Source organism: Vicia villosa, linkage group LG6 (genome assembly GCF_029867415.1).
Source record: "Vicia villosa cultivar HV-30 ecotype Madison, WI linkage group LG6, Vvil1.0, whole genome shotgun sequence".
Taxonomy (NCBI): Eukaryota; Viridiplantae; Streptophyta; class Magnoliopsida; order Fabales; family Fabaceae; genus Vicia; species Vicia villosa.
In genome coordinates this window covers 159,652,019-159,676,378 of record NC_081185.1, presented here as the reverse complement: position 1 = coordinate 159,676,378, position 24,360 = coordinate 159,652,019, and the positions used below count along the sequence as shown (strand labels likewise).

Here is a 24,360-nt window from a genome sequence, read left to right as displayed (position 1 = left end):
TCCGAATTGAAGGTGACTTGGAATTAAGACTTCACTAGGAATTGAGTTGGAACATCTTGAAGGAAGATGACTAGAGGTAATTGACAGTTATTGTAAGAGAAGGAAATTGGAAAGTTGCAATGTGTCGGCTCTGCTGGTGTGCTGCGAAGCTGTCAGTTGAGTAGCCTTACGACTCAGAAGAGGTTCAGCTGCAAGTTTGCGAAGAGGATTGATGTAGTAATGTTCCAGAAATTGCGCTTCGGCGATGAGAAGTGTTGCTCAAGTTATAATGATGTTTGGAAGTAAAGAGATATAATAAGGGGCTGTTTGGAATGTGATAGAGTTGAAGAGAATGAGTTTTGGAGAGAGATTTTCGTAAGCAAAACGCAGGAAAATTGCTGAATAGCTGCGGAACTTCGAAAATTCATAACTGGAGTTCGGGACATCCGAATTGAGTTCCGTTTGAAGCGTCGGAAAGCTAACGAGATGAACTTTGTTATAAAGATGGTTGCAGCAGCTGTAACATAATTAATTGTGACAGGATGACGTTGGAAGGAGGCGAAGTTACGGTTACTCTTGTTCTTATAACTAGACTTGTTTATTGGTACTGCACGGGATGTCAGTGTCAGTGTTGAATGGATCGAAGGAATACTTGGAAGGTTTTTTGAGAAATAATTTTAAGAATTGAATTTACCAATTGAGGAGTTTTGGATATATCGTATAGAGTGTCGCTGCATGATGTCAGTGTTGCATTTTCGGACAATGATTGGAAAATTCATATCTTGGGTTCCGAGTGTCGGATTAATGTGCCGTTTGAACCTACGAGGAGGAGGGATTGTGTTCTAATTTATGGAAGAGTTATAAATACGGTAGAGTGACCCTATGAGGAGAGGTTCTGAAGTCGGTTATAGAAGCGTGAAACTTGTTGAATAAGAATGCCTACTACCGCGATTGTTTGAAACGACGTGGAGTAGAACATGTTGTTGATGAATAAGTCGATGAGATGTTCGGTCACAAAGATGATTTGAATACCGATGGATTTTAGTGAATGAGTAAATTAGTAGTAAAGATGGGACAAACTTTAGAACCCTTGGAATCGTATTTGTGATGGCAAGGTAACGATAAGTATAAAAGAAGGATTGTAGGGAATTTCTAACATTGTTGACGTGAGGGAGACTTTGTTGAGATTCCGAGTGGGATGATAATTGGACGTGAAGGATGTAATAGAATTTGGATTAAAACCACGAGTTATGAATGTTGTGTTATTGTGTTGCGTAGGAAGTCTTTAAATATGTCGGTGCTAAGGATGAATGAGTTGGATTTAAGTGGACAATTTAGAGACTTGAGTTGGTATGTGAAGGTGATCCTAATAGTGTTAGATTGAGTATGCTAGAAGATGACTAGTGGTATTCTTGACGAGATTAGAGAAGGTCAGAAAGATGATGTTGAGTTGATCGATAGGTTGACTTTGAATTACCAAGGTAAAGGCGGTGAATTCAGAATCGACGGGAATAATATAATGAGGTTGAGTGATTAGATTTGTGTAACTGATGTTTTGAGCTTCGGAAGAATATTCTAGAAGAAAGGACACCGTAGTGGATTATTGAACTATGACGATGTTAATGAGTTTGGGTGCAAACTCGGAAATGGACACTATTATGTAGTAACGACGGTTTATGCTTAAATATGATTTTCAACTAATATTGACAAATTTAGGACTTGATCACCCTAAATCTCTTGTTGGTAGTAGATGGAATCATATAGAAGAGATAAGCTTGTTTTGTTACCTTAATGGTTTAAGATGTGATGAATACTAAGCTGTGAGAATAATCACTCACTATGTTGTGTGAACTTATGAAGAAGTGAATATGAAAGAGTGCAACATGGTGGATGATGACTTAAGATGGGTAATCAGAGTCGCGCAGCGAAAGTGTGATGTGGAGTAGTGTTATGAGTACTACTCGCGGGAAGTAAGGAATTAATATGTCGGAAGCCTACATAGAGAATATGTATTGATCTATATGTTGGATTTAGAATCCGGTGGATGTAAGGATGTCGTGTCGAAGAATTATAACTCTTTTGAATAATTGCCGAGATGATGAGTATGTTATTACGGTTGTACGTAGTTAACGAGTATGTATTCGGCGAAATTAAAGCGAAGAGTTGATGCTATATGATGTTGTAATAATTTTGTGCTGTTATTGAGGTGATATTGTAAATTCCATATATAATGAGGAATTACACTCTATGAAGGACGGAGTTGATTTGATTCTTAGTAGAGAGCGTGACTTAGTTGAGCTTTTTTGTAAGCGATGGTATACTGAGGCTGATGAGTGTGTACTGGTTCTGATGGTTAGGATGTTTAAATAGAGGAAGTAAATCAGGAATTGGTTTCGTTGGATGCGAGTAAGGATTGCTAAATGGTAGATTAGTACCATGAATGATGAAGAATGATTCTTGAAACGAATGAGTAAAGAGAGTCGGAATCGGGTAAAACTCAGAAATCTATTTGGTATAGATGATTGTGATGAGTAGTCAAAGTAGTGCGGAAAAAGCGGAATGTAACGTGTTGGATAATTACTGGTGTGATTTAAGAAGAGTCAGATAATTGGAATTCAATGGTATAGGAATATGAGTATGAGTTTCTTGAAGGAAGCGGTTGGTGAAAAGTGTAAGTATTACCTTATCGCTCAGATGGAAAAGCGTGTCTAAGGTTGGTATGTTCGGTAGATGGGATCCATTACTGTATTGTTGATCAAGTGTGATCATACTATAAATTGTGTAATTGTATTACTCGGTTGTTGAGCGTATTGTATAGGTTGTACCTCAATGTTCTGTTGTTGTTAACCTTTTGGGGGTATAGCGAGTGGTATACTTTTGGATAGTCAAATGCGACGCAAGAACTGGGATTTGAATGTATGGAACATGTTTCCTGTTGGTTATGTCAGATGGATTTTTGGGGATTGACTGATGGTAATGTTAATTGAGAGCTGGAGACTCAGGTAAAGGACTCTTATACGAGCTGGTTACTTGAGGTATGTTTTCGAGGACGAAAACTCTTTTAGTGGGGGAGAGTTGTAACACCCCATATTTTCTAATTTTAATTTAATCGGAAATTAAATTATTATTTAGAATTATTTGGTATTTTGTTGAATTATTGGAAAATTATGGATTAAGGGCCATTGGGCTAGAATGGTGAGATTAGTAGTATGGGGGTGCTAAGTGAGTAAGCCCGCTACTAATTATTTTATGTTTTCATAAAATAAAGGAAATAAGGAAATTGGGAAAAAGGAAAAAGGAACGTGAAAAGCAGAGCAGAGGAGATGAGAGATTGGAAAGCTGATACGTGAAAGAGGAACAGAAGAGGAAGAGGGCTAATCAAGATCTTTGGCTAAGGTAAGGGGGGACTCTTCCGGTTAATATCTTTTATCGTATTGTAGATAATAGGACTGATTTAGATGCATTGTTTGTGTCAATTGGTTGTATGATGGATTGGGGTTTTGGGATGATTTTGAGGGGAATTGTATGATTTGATGAATTGTATGATTATAGGATTGTTATGATGATTAAATGATCCTCCTTGGGTGTTATATTTGTGTTATAACATGTATGTGGCTGATATGGTGGTATTTGAGGTTCATAACATAACTTGGTTTGGTTTTGGGGATTTTGGGGTAAATCCCGTAATGCTGTCAAATGCGATGAAAGCTCTGACTTTTGCCAGTTCGCGCCGCGAAGGTAGGTGCGCGCCGCGAAGGCGTACTTGTTTTCTCGCATCGCGCCGCGTGCATAGGTTGGCGCCGCGAACGTGTTTGTATGCTTCAGGTCGCGCCGCGAACTCTGGTTGCGCCGCGTGCTGTAGCGATAACTGTTTTCTTGTAAAAAGTTAAAGAGGTGTAACTTTCAAACCGTAAGTCCGTTTTAGACGCCGTTTTGGACGTTGTTCCTTAAATTGAATGTTCTACCATATGAAATGAATAAAACAATAACAACTTGATTTTATTTTAAAAAGTATCATTTTCTTCAAATGTAGTTTATTCTGGTTCTGCATAGCTGATGAGGTGCAATGGTTGTTGTATGCATAATTGAATATGTGCAATGATGTATGTTGTGATAATGTGGTTGCTTCTGTTAATTGTGCAAATGGGTGTTGTTCATGGTAAATATGGTTATCATGTGTTTTGAGGAATGATGAGGTAAATACTCTGTCGTTGATGAGTTGCTTTGTTGTACTTGGTACACAATTGTGAGGGGTGTTATCGTTGTTGCACTGTATAATGAATGATTTACCTGTTATGATGTTGTGGGAGTAATTGATGTTTGTTATTGATGTAAAATATGTATTTTATTGTGGTTGAGAAATAGCATAACTGTGTATGGCTATTGATTATTGTGGTGGTTGATGATTATGACATTTGGTTGATTTATGTGGGTGATAAGCATGTTATGGTTGATACATGCATTCATAATCATTATGTGGCTGATCCTTGACGATGGTGGATCAGTGGTAGCTAATTCCCATTGTGTGGAATTAGTGAGTGGGTGTTGCCGTATCCTTGACGATGGTGGATCGGTGAGTTGGGTTATCCCAGATTTTGGTACCACATGCATATAGTTGCATTTGCATTAGGTTACTTGTGTTATTATAACATGAATGGAAGATTGTCCAATGTTATAATATGTGATGATTGTGTAATGGTTATGATTTGTTTGGATGAATTATGGTGTTGCCTCTTGGTAATGTATTCTATTTGTGTTGTGTGTTGATGAGTACTTCCTGACAATCTGAATATAACGAAATTGGATGAATAATGTGACTATGATGTGTTATTGTTTATGATTCGATAACATTTGTTAATTGTGAATGAGACTCACCCTTACTTTGATGATTTCAGATTGGCAAGTAGCGGCTTTTGGCTCGGTGAGGATTAGCTCATGAGTCAGTTTATTTGGTATAGCGTCGGTGTCATGCTCTGATATTGTAACACTGGGGGCGTCGTTTAGAGTTACTTGTTAAACTCTTTTTATTTCGGATGGATTTTTATGTTGATGCTTTAAGTCTGTGACTTGGCTGTTTATTATTCAGATGTTAAAGATAATTCCGCTGTGATAAACATGATGATCTGAATAAATTTGGTTGACGTTCTCTTTTATGGCATGACATGAGTATTATTGTTTAATTATTTGGAAGTTGTAATGCCCTTTTTCATGTTTACTCTGATTTTTATTTATTATTTATGCGGGGTATTAGAAGGGTGTTACAGGTACAAAAGATCTATGTTTCACTATTTTACAAGTGTGGCTGAGGTAAGTATATCTTATTTATATATTTAAACCAACTGAAATTAGTTAATTTTATTTATAATGTGACTAATTTTTAAAATTTTAGATATCTACACCGCCATTGTACTGAGTTGGAAATGAGTAATGTGTATTGATTTTTTGATCAATATCTCATTCATAATGAAAATGATCATGTTAATGTTCAAACTTTTATACAAAGCAAAATGCACAAAGATCAGAAGGATTGTTACCTAGCTTCTTATCTCAACAAGTAAGAATGTTTTTCTTCGTATTCAATTATTTGATGTAACAAGATTATAATGAATTAATATAATTCATATTCAATTTTTATTGTCTATGTAGTCATCATTGACAATTGTTTATCATCGATCCTAAGAAGCATGAAATAGTCTTTCTATGTTCGTTGGGAAAGGCAAAGCCGAAAAAAAGTATTTTTCGCATTATTGAATTGTAAGAATTTTATTTATTTATTGTACATGAATGGTATGATATGTTTTATGCCACAAAACTAATGAACATATCCTTTATCGTAGAGCTTTGGATGGTTATAATAAGTTGCAAGGTGTGAGAAAGAAAATGAAAGCAGAATGGATTTATCCCAGTGTAAGTTATTAAAATGAAAGTGAATAATTTCATAAATGATCACGTTTTCAACATTATATACTAACTCAGTGTTCATGTTTTTTCGAATTCTATGTTAGTCTCAAAAGCAACCTTCAAATTATGAATGTGGCTACTATGTGATATGATACATATGGTGAACATTGTATCTAATGGTATAGTCTCAAAAGCAACCTTCAAATTATGAATGTGGCTACTATAAGTCAATATAAATTTTTGATATATTATTATCTTTTGAATTATGGTTGTAGAATGAAGATGAGTTATATAGTGGATAAATGATGTTTGTATGCATGAAAAAAAAAATGGTAAAAAAGGGAAAATTAATTCAACTAAAAAAAAGGAAAAACATGTTAAGTTGGTTGCTAAGGACCAGAGTTAACAAACGACTTGTTAAATCGGTGATATAAGAGTCATGAGTTCCATGTATGCATTATTTGTCAAGTCAACTAAGCAATAACCGACCTAACAATACTTTGTTAAGCCAGATCAAAAGTCTGACCTAACAAGTCAAAACTTGTTACATCGTCTACTTATAAGTCGGGTGCGAAACCGATCTAACAACTCATTTTTAACCTACTTAACAAGTGTTTTTTGTATTAGTGATTATTATCCTATCAAAACACTCTCATATATGTTATATCAAGTCTTGTTGAAGTTTTTTTTTTTTTTTTGCTTTATGCACTCTGGTTCCTAGGGGAATGAGACTCTAGAAATCCAGAGTTCGTGTAGATGAATTTTCTTATGACATACATTAATTTTTCTATGCGGAAACTCTTGAAACTCAATTTTAGAGTCATTTGGTAGTGTCATAATCTTATTGTTAAGATTATCATAAAAGTAATCAAAATTGTCACCATATCTGGCACATTGATCTTCAACAATCATGTTGTACAATATGATGTATGTATCCACTACACATTTGAGAGCATCTAAGTCTCAAGATAAAGTGGGATTATGTATGATCGTAAAAGATTGCAGAACTCCATGTGCTCGTTCAATATTATTTCTTGTATCTTCCTAGCGTTGGACAAACAATGATCTTTTTATCCCCTTGCGACATTTAAATGTTTCCATAAATATGACCCGTTAAGGATAAATGTTATATGATAAATAATAACTTATGTTGTACTTTATATAATTGATTGTATAATGGACCTTAAGAGTAGGGGTGACAATTAGATCCATTAACACAAAATCCATCAAATTCATCCACTAAAAAATTCATCTTATTCATCCCCACAAAAAAATAAATTAATGAATTATACTCAATTCATTCATTTATGTATAAGGCTGGACAAAAACCGACAACCCAACCCAACCCGTCAAAAACCGGGAAAATAGTGAATTGGGCAGTTTTACCTGGGCTTACAGGTAAACCAGGTGAAATGAGCGGTTTGGGCAGGATGTAATGGGTGTGTTTGGATACATAAAATAGAACCGCGGGTAACATACCCGCTCGTGTAAGTTGATATGCAAATTTGGCTTTTAGCATTAAGTTACTTCCAGTCCTTTTCCATACCTTAATTCATTTTTTATCACCCAAAATAAAACATGTTTCTCTTTCATCACTCACCTTTACCTCCTTACATTTAAACTCGAGCCGCCACTTTTCACCACCTTTTCCACGACAAACACCTACACCGTCACTATGACCAACTCCGCAACCATAACCATTGTCCTAACACCACCACTCATCATCTTCACGGTCTTTTTCGTCGCTCACCATTACAAGACAGATCCAACATATCTTTCTCACTAATCAGAAAAACATAACTTTCATCTTTTTGCAAATCTATCATTTAGTTAAGTTTTGTATTTTAATTTTAGTTTTAGAGTTATCAAATTTTTTTAGGTTTTCCTAATTAGGGTTTCAAACACAATTATTGTGTCTTATTTTTCTGATTTTTTACTTGATTTTGTTTGTTGTTCCAAGTTAACAAAGTGGACATCTATACGGTTCTTCATCCTCTATCATTCTTCTTGTTGTTTGCAAAAAGTAATGTTCTTGTCTTTATGTTAAAAGAATATCTCAAATATGTGTATCTTGAGTATCTTAAGTTCTCTAACAAATTCAATTTATTAATTCTAAGATTTAGGCATGTTTATCTATTTTATTCTATGCACATCTTTAGTTCTCTAACACATTTAATTTATTCATAATTATTGCATAATTATTATTAATTTAAGTAAATACAAAAATTGATTTGTTTGTAGTTTACGTGTGTATAGTTTATGTATGTGTAATTTTTGTGCGTGTAGTTCATTAATAGCCTGAACAAAATATGAAAGACAATATCCACATATTTCTTGTTTCTGAACGGCAGTACAATAGTATTTGCACATATTTGTGTAATTTATGCGTGTGTTTAAGCATGTGCAATACATTAGTAGTCTTGGTTCTGAACGACAATATATGCATTTTTTGCATATATGATATTAAAACATATCCACTTGTGTTCCAAAATATAATAAATGCAAGGATCAAGTGTCAACTTTTCTTGAGCCTTGCACCGCATAAATTCTAGTTGACTTTCTCCCAAAACCAGTCTTGGCAAGATAGTTATGCTTTAGAGACAGAGTATGAACCAGAGGTTGAGTATGTTTAATCCAGGTCTTCAAAATATGAGTTGTTACCAGAAGTAGAGATACCTAATCTGAATCATCAGATTCTGATCCTTCCAAATCTAAGACTTTAACTTCTCTTTATAAGCTATTTAACAAGGTCAGAACCAATTTAATCTTAATCTTATGATCCTGCGCACTTAAACAAATGTTAGTATACCCAATTGTTCTTTAAGTACTTTGTTATCATCAAAACACAAGGGATATGAACAATTTTGTTCCAACATTTTTTGTAAAGTTATAAGGATAAATCACACACACACACACACACACACACACACACTAAAACATATTTTCAAACTTATTTTTCTTAAATAATTATTCCAAAAAATATTTTGAAGTCGTGTCATTTGAATCAGGAACTGTCTGGATGTTTTTGGACAAAATTTGTAATGTCCAATCGACTTGAATTTATACCAAATTGATTGTGTTAGTGAAAAAACCATCCATGAATGTTCACGACAATTATACTTTGCTAGATTATCATAAAAATTACACACACACACACACACACACACACACACACACACACACACATATATATATATATATATATATATATATATATATATATAAGATATCACTTTTTTAATTTATAAATGGCCATGTTGAAGATGAAGAGTTATGATGTCATATATTGTGGAAATATTTTATAATAAGAATAATTGATCATAAAAAAACTACTAACAATAAGTTCATTTATTCTGTAGGTGCATCTATGAAATGTTTTCAGTTATGCATCTCCGAAACCATTTGATGTTAAACCCACGACAGACTCTTTTTCTCCCTCATTTTCACACTTTTCCATTTTCTCTACTCTTTGAATCTCTCTCAACTTCAAAAATCAAACTTCCACCAAACTTCATTATTTTTTCTCGAGTTCGGCAAGGAACATCAACGATCAATAATTTCCAACTTATTAAAAGGTCAATACAATCGGTAAGTTTTTTCGAGTTTTAGAATTATTTTCTAGTATTTCCTGTAAAAAAGTTAGAATCCAATTTAAGGTGTAGAAATCATTATATAGTTTTAGAAGTATAGTTTAGAGACAATGTATGTATTACTAATTGTGTAAAATGGACGATCAAGACACCAAAAATGAGTTTTTTGAAGCTTCAGAATGTTTCATAGGTGCATCTACGAAACAAATGAAACATTATGTAGTTCCGTAGATGCATCTCCAGAACAAACCCAGTTCTTTAAATGCTGGATGCTTCCATATTTGCACCCATAGAGTTAAAATTGTTTTTTTTTGTTTTTCCTTATGTTTTTATAAGTTAATTGCTTTCTTATTAATTTTGTTCTCTTAAGTGGAAATTAATTATTTATAAATTTGCTTGTTATTAACAATGTTTTCTTTGGAAATTTTCAGGATAGGGCTTTTCAGAAGTTCCACAACTACGAGCGGGAAATTTTATCTCTGCAGCAGCCTATGGAACCGTGGTTCCAGGATGTCCTCACAACTTCTGGGCTGAAGGACCTATGTCAGACTGGGTACTCCACTATACACAACGGGATTCTGATGGCATATGTGGAGAGATGACACTCATAGACTTCCTAATCCCACTAGCCTCTGTTGAGGTTACTATTACTTTGGACGACATCGCATGCCTTTTATATACACCTATTTGGGGTATCCTCCTTTGTCACGGTAGGATGACGAAGGAGGAAGCAAGAGAGGCTCTGATTGAGGAGTTCGGGGCTGATCCAGAGGATGCGCTTGAGGAGGTGGAGAGGATCCGTGACACGCACATGAGGTTTTCCTTATTGATGCAGTATATGATGACGAGCTACTTGTGGCACAAGAGGTTGTTGGTGACCCAATTGAGGTGGAGATATACAGACAGCGTGTTCTTAGGTGTTACTTTCTATTTTTGCTAGGCACTTAGCTGTTTGTGGACACAAGCTCCTCGTATACATATGTCGCTTACCTGAGGTACTTTTTGGATCCTACACAAATCAATGAGTACAATTGTGGAGCGACAACACTGGCGTACAACTATTCAAGACTATGAGAGGGATGTTTGTGGAAGGCAAGGATTGTGGCAGACTGTTGTTCACTCTTACTGGTAACAATCTTATATCCTTCTATTTTTTCTCAAAGTTGTTCATTATATATTCGTGATAATGTTTGATCCCCGTGTTTTTTATTTTCATTTCTGGGTTAGATATTACATCACTTCCCGATGATCATTGGTTTGGGAGAGGTGGATGGCTACACTGAGGCCATGCCACGTGCTCGTACCTTAACCCCCCTCAGAGGGAACCAGGTGTCGGATCCTTACAGATACTATATGGACCGCATGGCTGCCGAGGACACCCACTACGACTGCTACAATGCTCAACATGAGACAATACTATGGGATGACGTTGCACTATATTTTTGGATGGTTGGCATGCACTTTAACCATTACTGTTCGTTATTTTCTGGAGCGTGTCATGCGGCCGTTCGACTACTATCAGGCGTTACCTCGCCACCCTTCTGTATTCGCTCATAGAGGGATAACCCGTCGACAGATAGACGAGGCCTTTGCAAACTTTGAGTATCACATGGTTCTGGACGAGCCTCAGGCGACTAGAGCAGAGGTAGATTGGAGCTTCGCCGACATGTACATCACTTGGTACTTCATAATGTCACACCCCTACATGATCCCCACTGCAGCGAGATTACTGCCCAAACCAGCTCATCAGGAGATATTGCAAACTCATCAGTCTCAGCTGGACCACACTCAGGATGTTCTTCGTCGCTGTCGTGAGATACTTGAGATGGCGCAGACAAACATTGACAATGGTTTATTCCTTGAGGGGTCTTATCACATGTGTATGCTAAATGATATCTTGAGGGTGGCAGATGAGACATTTTGGTATCATAGATATCGTGTTAGGACATGTGGGGCACTTGACTGTAGATGCAGAGTAGCCGACAGACGACGTGGTGAACGCAGAGGTGGCGTGAGAGGCAGATAAGAGGATGGGGATGTTGTCCGACACACACAGTATTGATCGTGTTGATTATTTTGATGTCTGTATTTTTATTACATTGATGTACTTTGTTTTGATTATGTATATGACATTATTTGAATTATTTATATGATGCATTCTTTTGGTGTACTATATACCATTGATCTAACCTCGATGTACTATATTTTCATGTATTATTTTGTTGTTGCACAAAAAATTGCAATTTTTTAGTGAAATGTAGTTCGTTTAAAATATAACAGAAGGTTCTGTAGGTACATCTACGGATCATTATGTTTTTACGTTCCGTAAATATATCTACGGAAGATTTCCTAAACTAAATTAATTTGAATTTTCCCAACATTCACTAGTTTATAATTCTTTCGTAGGTAAGGCTTCGAAAAAAACAAATTTTGACAAAAGAAAAGTGCTTCCTCATGTATATCTCCAAAATTAAGGGACAAAAATAAAATTTCGTCCGGTGTATTGAGATATTCTCTATTATATATATATATATATATATATATATATATATATATATATATATATATATATATATATATATATATATATATAGGGGACGACTCAAGTGAGAACACTTGGTTATTATGAGAAATGAGAACAATGAATCACGACCATTAAATTTGATTTTAATGGACTAGATTGATTTCTCTTTCTAAGATCAGTCCATTAAATATTAAGGATCTTAGAAAGAGAAATCAATCTAGTCCATTAAAATCAAATTTAATGGTCGTGATTCATTGTTCTCATTTCTCATAATAACCAAGTGTTCTCACTTGAGTCGTCCCCTATATATATATATATATATATATATATATATATATATATATATATATATATATATATATATTTTCTTATGATTACATATTCAATTAGTACAAATACTTTACTTAACCATAATTAAACATAAAAAGAATTATGCTCAAATAATATATAATAACTCATAAAATAATAACATAAAATTTGTCTCTGTCAAAAAAAAAAAGAAACATAAGTCCATCAAATAGGCCTAGTTATTATTGAACGGGTCATCATTTTAAAAACGGGTCATGGATGTGATCCAAAATGACTCGGGCTTTGGAGCGATGAAATCCAAAACCATAAATAAATCCACTCAACCCTAATCAAAACCCTAGCCCCCTTTCACTCGCAGCAGCCAGAAGCTCCATCGACAATGGTAAGTTCCTCAATCATCTCCACCGCCGCCACAACCACCACCATCTCCTCTAACTCCGACACCGTTTCATCTCACTCCATTCTTCTATTGTATTGCAGGGTATCGATTTGAAGGCAGGGGGTAAGTCCAAGAAGACAAAACGAACCGCACCAAAATCCGATGATATCTACCTCAAGCTTCTCGTCAGGGTACGTTCTATCTCTACTACTATAACACTTGTTACAGTGATTGTGAACGATGGATCTGTGTTTGAAGCGATTTGATTGTTTGTTTGAAATTTTCAGCTTTACCGTTTCCTTGATCGGAGGACTTCCAGTAATTTCAATAAGGTTATCCTTAGGCGTCTTTTCATGAGCAAAGTTAATAGGCCACCGCTATCTCTCTCTAGGTTGGTTCGCTTCATGAAGGGAAAGGTATATCTGTTTGGATTAATTGTTAAGTCAAATGTTTAAGTATAAGCTATTTCGATTTTTGCTTATAAGTATTTTTTAAATTATCATGTGACTTGTGAAAATGATTTGTAAACAACTTATATACATGTATACATGTTGTAAACTGTTTGAACAGTTATACAGGTTTTTGTGTTATTAGATTAGTTTGAAGATGGCAATCCAAAAATGCCCTTGTTTCTGAGGAAGGAAAATTTTGTTACTTATGAAATGATTTTTTTTTATATGTACATAATGGTTAATTTGGGTTTTCTTCTGTTGTTGTTTCATTAGGAGGGTAGGATTGCTGTAGTTGTGGGTGCTGTGACAGATGATATTCGTGTTCACGAAGTGCCTGCAATAAAGGTAACTGCTTTAAGGTTCACGGAAACTGCTAGAGCTAGAATTGTGAAGGCTGGTGGGGAGTGCCTTACCTTTGATGAACTTGCTGTTAGAGAACCTTTAGGCAAGAATGTGGTATGTATTTTAATGCATCTCTTTTCTGCTTGTTACAACGTTGGTGTTATTATGTTATAATTTCGTTGGTTTTATTAGTTGAGATATTGGCTAGCTCATTTGAGCCAGCATTTTTTTTATGTTAGTTTTGGTTACCAATTTTTTATCAAAATGTTTATGTATGTTTTTTCCACCATTTTTTTTTGTGTTTGAACAAAGAGCAATTTTTGTGTTTTCACTGCTATCTTATTGTCCTTTGTGAAAGGGGCAACCTATAGAATGCTGAATGTGAATGTTAACTAGTCTGTTTTCATTTGTTTAACTGTGATGGTTCTTCATGTTCTTTTATATTTTGATATTATGACTGTTGTACCTACTCTTTCAAACTTAAAAAGTACCTGGTTTTTCTACTCAAAGCTGAGTGTGCTTCATGTTCTTTTATATTTTCATATTATGAGTGTTGTACTTGTACCTACTCTTTCAAACTTAAAAAGTACCTGGTTTTTCAACTCAAAGCTGAGTGTGCTTTCTGTTTCTTAATTGTATTCATCCACTTTTGGACCTATCTATTGCTGTAAATTTTGAACAATTTCATCAATTGATTCTTTGTTTACAGTTTTTTCACTTCTGTTTGGAAAGTTGAAGAAGCATACATCAAACTCTTTTTAACATTTTTTCAATGAATTATTGTTTCAGTTTCTTCTTAGAGGCCCCAAAAATGCTCGTGAGGCTGTTAAGCACTTTGGAAGAGCTCCTGGTGTGCCTCACAGTCATACCAAGCCCTATATCCGTTCTAAAGGACGCAAGTTTGAGAAGGCCAGAGGAAAGAGGAAGAGCAGAGGCTTCAGAGTTTAAGTTTTGGAGTTCAAATATGAAAGGCCCTTCCTTTTATCCCATTATCGTACTGTATTGTTTTATCCCTTTGTGGTGTTGGAACAATTTGTTTTGTTTTTATTTTCGTTCTCCCCAAGGGGAAGATGAATGAACCGGCTACCCTACAATTTTGTTTAAGCACAAACTATTTTGAACTTTTTTTAGAGAATTAACGAGAATTTGGTTATTTTATAAATTATTTTATGCAGTCTGGTACTTATCTTCTGATCTTTCTGCTTTGAGATTAATATTTGTCGAGAATTTAACTCTCTAAAAGATGAAATTTCTCTATTTAACAGCAAATTGCCACAATTTTAGACTTTTGCCATGTACCTTCAGAGTACTTGAGAATATTGTGTTTTACGTTTTACGTGGATTCTTCTGCTGACTCGCCATTTATTGCATTTCACATTTAGATTATATGAATATAAAGTCGATGCAGTTCTATTCCTGTAACCAGGAGAAGCTTGTGATTTTTGATTGGTTTTCGTCAAAAATCAGATTGTAATAATTTGCTTTTAGGTAATCACAATTGTAGGATTTTTTTACACTACATGTATGATACACAACTACTACATTCTTACTAGTTTATTATTAGTTGGCAATTACAAAATTAGTTAACTGACTTCAATGTTTAAAATAAAGAAACAAAATGTCCTGTAGTCTTCTATTCTTAATTTCTGGATGAGATCTTCTTTTTCTGAAAGTAGATAAAGAGCAGCCGCTCTTATGTAGGTTGTTTCTTGTCCTGATTTTCTTCAAATCTTCTTAAGCTGATTTAGAGCAACAACTCTATGTTGATTGCTTCTAATTTGATCTTCATTTCTTAAGCAGATTCAGAGCATCAGCTCTGTTTTGAGTTGCTTCTTCAAATGATCTTCTAAAAGCAGATTTAAAGCAGCAGCTCTATTGAATTGCTTCTACATGTTGACCTTCAGCTTCAGCTTCTTCAATACTGATCTTATAGCTTGTTACAGCTGATGACACATTGATCGACAATAGTAAACATGAAACACTTCTACGAGCAACAACTTGGTGTTTTAGTTTCCTTTGTCTTTCAATATGATTATTTAACCACATGATCAAGTATTCTTGGATATCTTCTAACTCCATTTGAGGATACTGCTTAACAACAGGTTTTCTTCTTTTTCATCTTCTGGGATTCTTCCAGTAGGCATATGATGTGTATTTCAATGTTTGATTCGTCATATACTTCGTGTAAGTTGCATCTTGACGTGTCTTCACACATTTTCTCTCTCTGTCTTCATATAGGCATGTGATTAGTGTATAACAACACCATGGATTAATTTATCACATACTAAGTATGTGTTGCCTCTTGTGTAGCTTCTGAAGCATGGTTTCTTGTAGTTTCTTTTCTGCTTTTCATGTTCAACTTCTCTCTACAAATTTTCTCTCAAGGTTTCTCCTTTTCCGAACTCTGTGGTTTCGTCTCGATTTGCTCATGGATGGCGTGTTTCTTTGTTTAAGCTTGTCTTTCCAATGCGCTGCATGTGGCTTGTTTCTTCAATCAACCTTGAGAGTTGGTCCATTTAATATTTCAACCGTTTTGCTTATGATGATGTTTCTAACGACTTCCCATTTGATTCTAAGCTTTGTATTTTGTTTATAAGTGACTCTTTTGTTGCTTGCATTTTGTATGTCACTGCGTTGTAGCTTCAGAACTTGTAAGTTAAGAACTTCTGATATTTCTACGTGCGTGATCTTCTGATCTTAATCAAAGCTTCTTACAGTTGATCTTTCTTGTTCATTTCCTTGCAGCTTCTGATGTACTTTCTGATTGAGACTTGTTGTATGTAAGCATTAATATTGCTTCTTCTTCTGAGTAGTCTTGTCTCTGATTGTTGCTTCTCTTGCTTCTGATCTATTGTCTTTGGCTTGTTTCACGTGTTCTTAATCAGAACATCTGATAATGAAGTTTAGCTTCGTTAATCTTCTGGATGTAGTTGTTGTACTCTTTTTCTGATGAATTCTGTATAAGATTTATAACATAGTATCTGCACACTAAATGAAACTATTAGTAATAAAATTGTTACTCACAAAATGTATGCTTGTTATCATCAAAACTAGATTCTGAACATAGATTCTCAATCTTGTTCTAACACCATTGAGAGGTGGCCTCATGAGTCCGATACCCCACTAGTACCAGATGATTCTCCCAGTCCTCCAAAATATCATCCAGGTCTCTGCAAACAATACAAATAGAAGCAGCCTGCAAGGGTGACCTGGGAATGATTTGCACGTACCCAAACTCCCTCATGCACCGCTCGGGGAGATACCTGCACATGATATTGGTCCCATATGCCAATCATCCAGAGTATAACAAAATGGGGTCAAATGGAACTCTCTCTGTGAGCACCGATGGCCTATATTTTTTGTCGCCGTGTTGAGTGCGGTCAATGTACATACGATACAACAAGATATTATCATTCCTTCTGTTAGGGACAAACTTGCAAGCATCTGGACAATCATGAGAGTATGACTGAGAACGTGCAAACCCATGGATCCGATGATAGTGTGCCAGGACCCATCCCTAAAAACCAATAAGAAAAAGTATCAGTAATAAGTGTAGACAATCAAAATTAGTTTGTAACATAATAGTTGGATTTGGAAGTTACCGTAAACAGGGTGCACGAGCCTGCCATTTGATTTGTTGTCCACTTGCAAACTTCATTCAGGTCGTGGTACAGGTAAACCAAGCACGCTGCCCCCAATTCCACTCGCGAATGGACTCTAAGTCAATGAAATATTTGAGGTAGCCACATCTATGTAGGTTGCACTTTTGTCCACAAACATGAACTTGCTAACCAAGAACATGAAGTAGCACCCCAGGGCACACTCCCTGTGGTACACATCCCATAAATCACTAGCGTTCGAGTTTTCAGCTAACTTCAGGTTGTTGTGATACAATGTTTCCAACGAAGAGAACTTAGCATGTGCACCCTTGGTTGTTCTACACTGATCAAATGCTTCTTCGGGGCCAGCTCCCAACAAAGTCACCATCAAATATCTCTGATGGGAAGGTGTAAGAGGCAAGCTACACCATCCAATATCTTTGATGTGAAGGTGTAAGAGGCAAGCTACACCATCCAATGTGATAGTAATCTCGCTGATGAACTGGTGGAGAGATGACGTTTCACTATGCCATCTCTCAGTAATAGCAGCATGCAAGTCACTTATGATGTTGGTGTACCTGGATGCACAAAGAACTGCAAGGCCAGAGTTTCGAAGTACATTTTGGAACCAAGAATCCTCGGGTTAATAAACATGGTGAATATTTCTTGCATGATTCATACATTTAAGACTTGGACGCTCCAGTTGAAAATAAAATATAACATGATCAATTGAGTTTAATTTGGATACAAATTAAATAATATAGGAAGTTAAGAAATATACCTCTTCCTTCCCAAACATGGGGTGCCACATGCTCATTAAAGTATATGAGCAAGGAAGTGTTTGTCGGCCCTCATGGAAACAGGTCTGCAAGGGGGGCATCCACAAAAATTGGAACCTAGGGTGTAACAGGTTCATCCTCGTCATGGGCCGCATGACTCTTGAATCCCGACCCTTGTGAAAGTTGACTTATAGAGGCCGACACCTCCCTATCTTGAGGTAGATGGAGGACGACTATAGTCTGCCCGTGCTGATGAGCTCTCTCGCGACATGCTAAGGCAGTGAAAGTGGGTTGCCTGAGCCTCATCCTTCCTTGATTTGCTTGGTTTTTATCCATATCCTAAAAAAAAAATTATGGCACATGATAGAATTTAGATATGCCTCCCCAAACACCTGAAACAACCCAACTATAAGATGCATATCCGAAAAAACTGCGTTTTGCTTCAATGTCAAAAGTTTAGTTCCTCCTTAGCCCTAGCTCATTCAAACTCAACCAAACTCATCCAAATCATATAAATAGAGTCTCTAAACTTGAACACTATCTTATTTGAGCTTATACATCAAATAAAAATCAAAATAAGCTAAAAGAGAAACTTACTCAATAAATTGTTGGTGAGGGATTGAAGTGCTCTGATGTTGAATGCAGTTGGTAGAAGGAGTTGGGAATGAAAAGAAACAAATAAATCTAGCTTCAAAATTTGATTTTGAGTAGGAACTTGAGATGGGTAGAAAGAGGTAGAGAGAAATTTATTTTTTCTGAAAATTAAGAAAAGAGAAGAGGGAAGGGTATGGCGTGAGCTTTAAATAAGCTTGACTAGTTCGAAGATGCATCTCCGAACTATTTTCTTAATTGAAAAAAGGTATGTTCGGAGATGTATCTCCAAACATATACCTTACAATGACTTCGATTGTGTATCTTCGAATTTTTTTGACGAAAAAATAGTTTTTGGTGTGATCGGAGATGCATCTTCGAAAAAAATGGGCATTTTGGGAATTTCGCGCAAAGCCTGGGAGAAATGGCAAGGGTGAGAAGAGAAATCTCCTTAAAAAAGAGTTGAAAGTAACTCGAAGACCAGAATTGACAAACTCAGGTTAACACCCGTGCGTGAAGTAAACATATCGTTAGATGATTAGTTGATTTTAGTCTAACTTCTAACTCTTTGAATTTACATGTTTTAGAGTCTTCTTCTAGAGAGGTTGAAAGTCTTATCAATTGGGTGTTGGGAAAAACTAAAAGATAAATAAAAAAGAGAAACATCATAACAATACAAGAGATTAGCGTCGAAATTTCAAAACTGGAGAAAAAATCACGATTGTTGTCAAATGACAACTAGAGAATAATACAAAATTATAGTGATTTTGGCTGATGCATCTTGTAACGATGAACTTGAATCATTTATATAACATTGGAATCGCTTTTCCTTCGCAAAACTAAATGATGTGAGACTTCAAAGAACTTGAATCCTATATATAGCTTTGGACTCCCTCTTTCTTTACAAAATTAAGCAATGTGAGACTTGTTCAACATGTATATTTTAAAACATCTCCAATAATCCCCATCTTGATTGAAAATAATACATTAACTTTTATTGTCTTCACCAACAATCATACTCCACCATAAAGAGTATAGTCTATTGAAGCCACAGTACTCCAAGAATTTTCACATTGTCTTTACTGACAATCATAGTTTTTTAAAACTATCATACTCCACCTAAAGAAGAGTATACTTCACTTGAAGCTGAACCACTTCAAGAATTTTCACATGTCGAAAACCAGTTTGAAACTTTATGGTGCAACTTCCATGTTGGTAGGAAGTTCTTTAACCATCGACATAATCTCACAGCACACTTTGCATCAATGCCCATTTGTTAATTCGCTAGCAATAACACATCCTTTTTAAAAAACTAAGCAATGTGAGACTTCAAAGTAGTTGAATCCTATATATAGCATTGTACTCCCTCTTCTTTCACAAAATTAAGCGATGCGAGACTTCTTCAAGATGTATATTTTCAACCAACTCCAACATTGACTTCCTGAAAATATTCACTTATTTCTAGGGAGGGACAAAGATACTTCCAAATTTTATTCGAATTTCTTATTTAATTGATAAGGTGATTTTGTGTGTTTTTATTATTATTTTCATATTATTATTATTATTATTATTATTATTGTTGTTATTATTATTATTATTATTATTATTATTATTATTATTATTATTATTATTATTATTATTATTATCATCATCATGGTTACTATTATTTATAATACTTAAAAATATAATTTTATTATTTAATTATTATTAGGATAATAATTACTGTTATTATCATTATTATTAAGGATATGAATTATTAGAATTAACTAAATTAATAATACTAGAAAATTAAAGGATTGTGATTATTTAGAGGTGATATGGTAACAAAGTAAACTAATAAAATAAATGAGTTAGAAAAAAAGAGAATAATTAAAATAAAAGGGCATTATTAAGAATAAAATAAATAAGACAAATTAGAATTATTTTATATAAGGACGGGTGAAGTCTAGAGAACGTATCAGTGTTGGAAAAAAAGGGGAGTGGAGGCAATCTTAGATGAGATAAGTGTAAGAGTAGGATCTCTCAATTCTCATCATCAAGAACTCAAGGTTTTTTGCTTAATAGAGCTAAGAGGGAGCTTTGAGATATTGGAGATTTCGTTAACCCCTTCTCTTTTCTTTCTTTGATGGATTTTTATCTTTGAATCATGTGAGATTTGTGCAAAACCTCTGTGATTATGTTGTATATGTGATTCTCACTTGACTATGTTAACGGTGGAATTCTGTGCCAATATGTGTTGAAATTGAATTACTGATGTTCATATGTGTATGAGATGAATTGATGAATATACATAAATTATTGATGTTATATGTGTTGGATTTGCATGCCTTTTGATGTGAAAATTGTTGTTTATTCATATGTAATGAATTATGAGTTTTGGATTATCGTGGGATTGAAAAAATTGAGATCTAGAACATGTTAACTGATATAATTTGAGTTAAATCAAGGGTTTATGGAGTCAGTAGGGTAAACTTTGAAGGAGAAAGGTTTTGGGAAATCCTTGGAGTGATTTAAGGAATTTTGATACATTTCTAAATACCTTGGATTTGAATTATTCATTTGTTATTGTAATTGAGAGCCACCCCCAAGAATAAACAATGTTGTTTGTTGATGGTTTAGGTTCAAGGCGAACCAATGTTTCAACCGTAATGGATAGTGTTGATATGTTTAGGTTCGTAGGGACCAATATTAGCCTTAACCAACATTGTTGATATGCTTAGGTTCGCAAGGATCAGTGTTATCCTTAATCAACAGTGTTGACATGTATAGGTTCCCAAGGACCAGTGTTAGCCTTAACTGACACAGTTGATATGCTTAGGTTCACAAGGACCATTTTTAGCCTTAATCGGCAATGTTGATATGTTTAGATTCGTAAAGACTAGTGTAAGCATTAACCGACAATATTGATAATTGGCGTATGAGGTTCAGATGAAGAATTGCATTTGTTTATAGCACCATGCATCATATATATTGGAGTTAGATTAGGAATTTGGTCGAGTGTTTAGGACTTCGGTCCAGTGTTGAAGACTTTAGTCAAGTGTTTAGGATCACTTTGTAAAATAACTCTACTATCCAGTGATGGTACCACATGCATGGGAGTATACAAGATGAGTATTGCATATTTGCTTTTGTCTATGTTGTGGAATGTTTAACCGTGTTGATTATAAATGAGGTGATTTACTATCCTTACTGTTCTTACACCATCTAATTTATGGAATGTATTCTCACCCTTCATATTTCCATGTTGCTATATATGTACGTTATGCAGATGATTTTCAGGTCGAGACTGAGGAGGGATAACTGTTGATTTTATGGAGAATGACGTGGTTTGCCTCTTTAGTTATTTGTTTCTATATTATGCTTTGCCTGATGTTATGTCAGCTATTAGTATCATTTCGAATTTTACTCTGATATTGTAACATCGGGTTGAAAATATTGTGTTTTGTCTTATTATTGGTTTTAAACTAAATTACTCTGCTATGTTTTGAATTGAAATTCCACCTTTGGAATGAAAGTTGAATGTTTTGTCAATGTGACACCCTTATTTCATCTTCATATTTTCCAATTTTTTTTATAAACAATTAATGGGGTTTAGGGTGTTACAGCAAATGAGCATGCCCGTTCCGTGTAGACTAGTCCAACAAAAGTTCAAAAAAAAAGGGACGAGATGGGGCTGACATTGTTGACGACACGAGTCTAAAATTTTGGGTTGTCTCACAAAAATACTAGGGAGAGGCGCGGCGGACCTGCGGGCACTGCACTTTTTAAGCTTAAAATTTACAAAATTTATGTTAATGCCCGCGGCGCAAAAGCCTGCAAAAAAAAGGCGGGGCAGAGCAGACATATTGGAGAGTGCAAAAATGCGGGCAAAATAGGCATGTCTGAAGGGTCAGATTTGTTTTGTTATTCCTACTTAGTTCAATAGTTTTCTTTTATTTTTGGACTATGCTCTATTTTAGTACTTATAATGGTTTGTGTCAAGGGGTGGCAAAACGAGCTCGGACAAATCAAGATTTTAGACCTAAACCCTTTAATATGGTAGTCTCTCTTCACCCTATTTTTTTGTGGGCTCGCACATTAACATTATTTTTTACAATTTTAGGTTTTAAAAGTGCAATGTCCACAAATGTGTTTTGTCCTACCATCATTTTTTTTGCAGGACGAGTCAAAATTTTAGGTCTGTACCATTAACTATGTCCGTCCCACTCCGCTTTGTTTTTTTCTCGAACTTTTGCAAAACTGACATGACCATTTGTCACCCCGATGTGCCTATGCATGTAAACCCAAAATACGTCATGTAGGATTGTCCACAAACAAAATATACAACTCAAAGGACATGAAAAATCAATAACAAGACCGTTAAAACACATAATCTAAGTTCACATCTCCTTAACGAAATGACACATCACATTAACTCACATTTAAACTAACGAGCCTATTTCTCAAGTATCTAGAAAGCACTGACTTGTTTGACCAATTCTAAACCATAGGAGGTGATAAATTTCAACCACCCAATTGAAACAGAACCGATCCATTGTCTTTTTTGTGCAAACGGATCGAGTTGAGGGTTGTTCCAATTGTTTAATTTGAGTAGTATAAGGTTGTTTTTGTCGAGCTCAGATGATTATATTGAACCCGTCGAAAAACCAAACTCAACCAAATCCAATTAATATTTATTTATTTTTATTACTATAGGACTGATCTATTATATAAATGAGGTTCATAATATTCTCAGATTATTATCATTTTAATAATCTAATGGCAACTGTGTGTATTCACAAGAATACAAGACAAGAAACAGAAAAATTTGATGGTTTAAAATATGATAATGATCAAAGAAATGTTATTACGTAATAATAGTTTTTTTAATAATAAAAATTAATGATTTTGATAGTTTTTTTTAAAAAAATTTTAAAAAATAAATGTTTATGAATTATATAAAAAAATGAATTGTTTTTATGGGTTTAGCCTAGGGGTGGAAAAACGGGCTTGACACACGGGGAAAGCCCGTTTTGCCGGTATTTATTCACGAGGCGGGACAAGGTTTTAGGCCCGCTTCCTTTAATGTGTCCGTCCTACCCCACCATGTTTTTTTGCGGGTTTTTGCAGGCATGAGCTTTTTCATACAATTTTACTATTTTAAGGCCTAAAAAATTCAATGCCGGCAGGCTTTACCCGCCCTCACTTTTTTGCGGGACGAGACAAGGTTTTAGACCCGCACTCTCAAATATGCCCGCTTCGTTTTTTTGCGGAATTTTGTGGTGCGGGCCTAAACCGGGCGGCCATGCCCATTTACCACCCCTAGTTTAGTCCAATAAATATTAAATCGACTAAACCCATCCTATTTATATGCCAAACCAATTTAACCGAAATTGTTGAAAACCAAAATTTTACCAATCAAAATGGAGTCTTTAGAATAAAACTGCGGTTTGCATCAAAATTAAAATTTTCGGTCCGATTTCGACCAAATTGACCAATTGTCCAACTCTAAAAAAACTATATGAATTTGATAAAAAAAAAAAAAAACTATATGAATTATTTTCAACCAGATATATTTTACTACTTAAAGATCACCTCAGCAAAAATAACACAACAGTTGCAGGGAATCTTCAGAGGCTATACAATTTTAAGTTATATGTACTGGGACCAAGCTTCTAAGTACTAGTTTTTTGTTATTTTTGCCAAAAAAATGAAAATACTCGAACCCAGGTGAAAGGCAAAATTTCTAAGTATATTGTCAGTACACTATTGGACAATATATGCACAAAAGTTGAACTTCTAATATATATTTTAAAATCTACATTTTAAAATCATGCATTGCATTATAGCCCCCAATAAAAGTAGTGCAACTCCTCCATTGAGTCCAACTACCAGCACATATTGATGACAATAGAGATAAAATGAAGAGTTGTAAA

The 24,360-nt window shown here is 34.9% G+C and overlaps 1 protein-coding gene across 1 annotated transcript; it reads left to right on the top strand.

Annotated features, from left to right (window-relative positions):
* The first annotated feature begins 12,616 nt into the window (after positions 1 to 12,616).
* Positions 12,617 to 14,638, top strand: LOC131610823 (large ribosomal subunit protein eL18-like). The gene is made up of 5 exons (XM_058882873.1): positions 12,617 to 12,685; positions 12,784 to 12,873; positions 12,970 to 13,098; positions 13,408 to 13,590; positions 14,266 to 14,638. Exons 1-5 carry the CDS (start codon positions 12,683 to 12,685, stop codon positions 14,422 to 14,424), a joined length of 564 nt encoding a protein of 187 aa, XP_058738856.1. The 5' UTR covers positions 12,617 to 12,682; the 3' UTR covers positions 14,425 to 14,638.
* Positions 14,639 to 24,360: the final 9,722 nt, after the last annotated feature.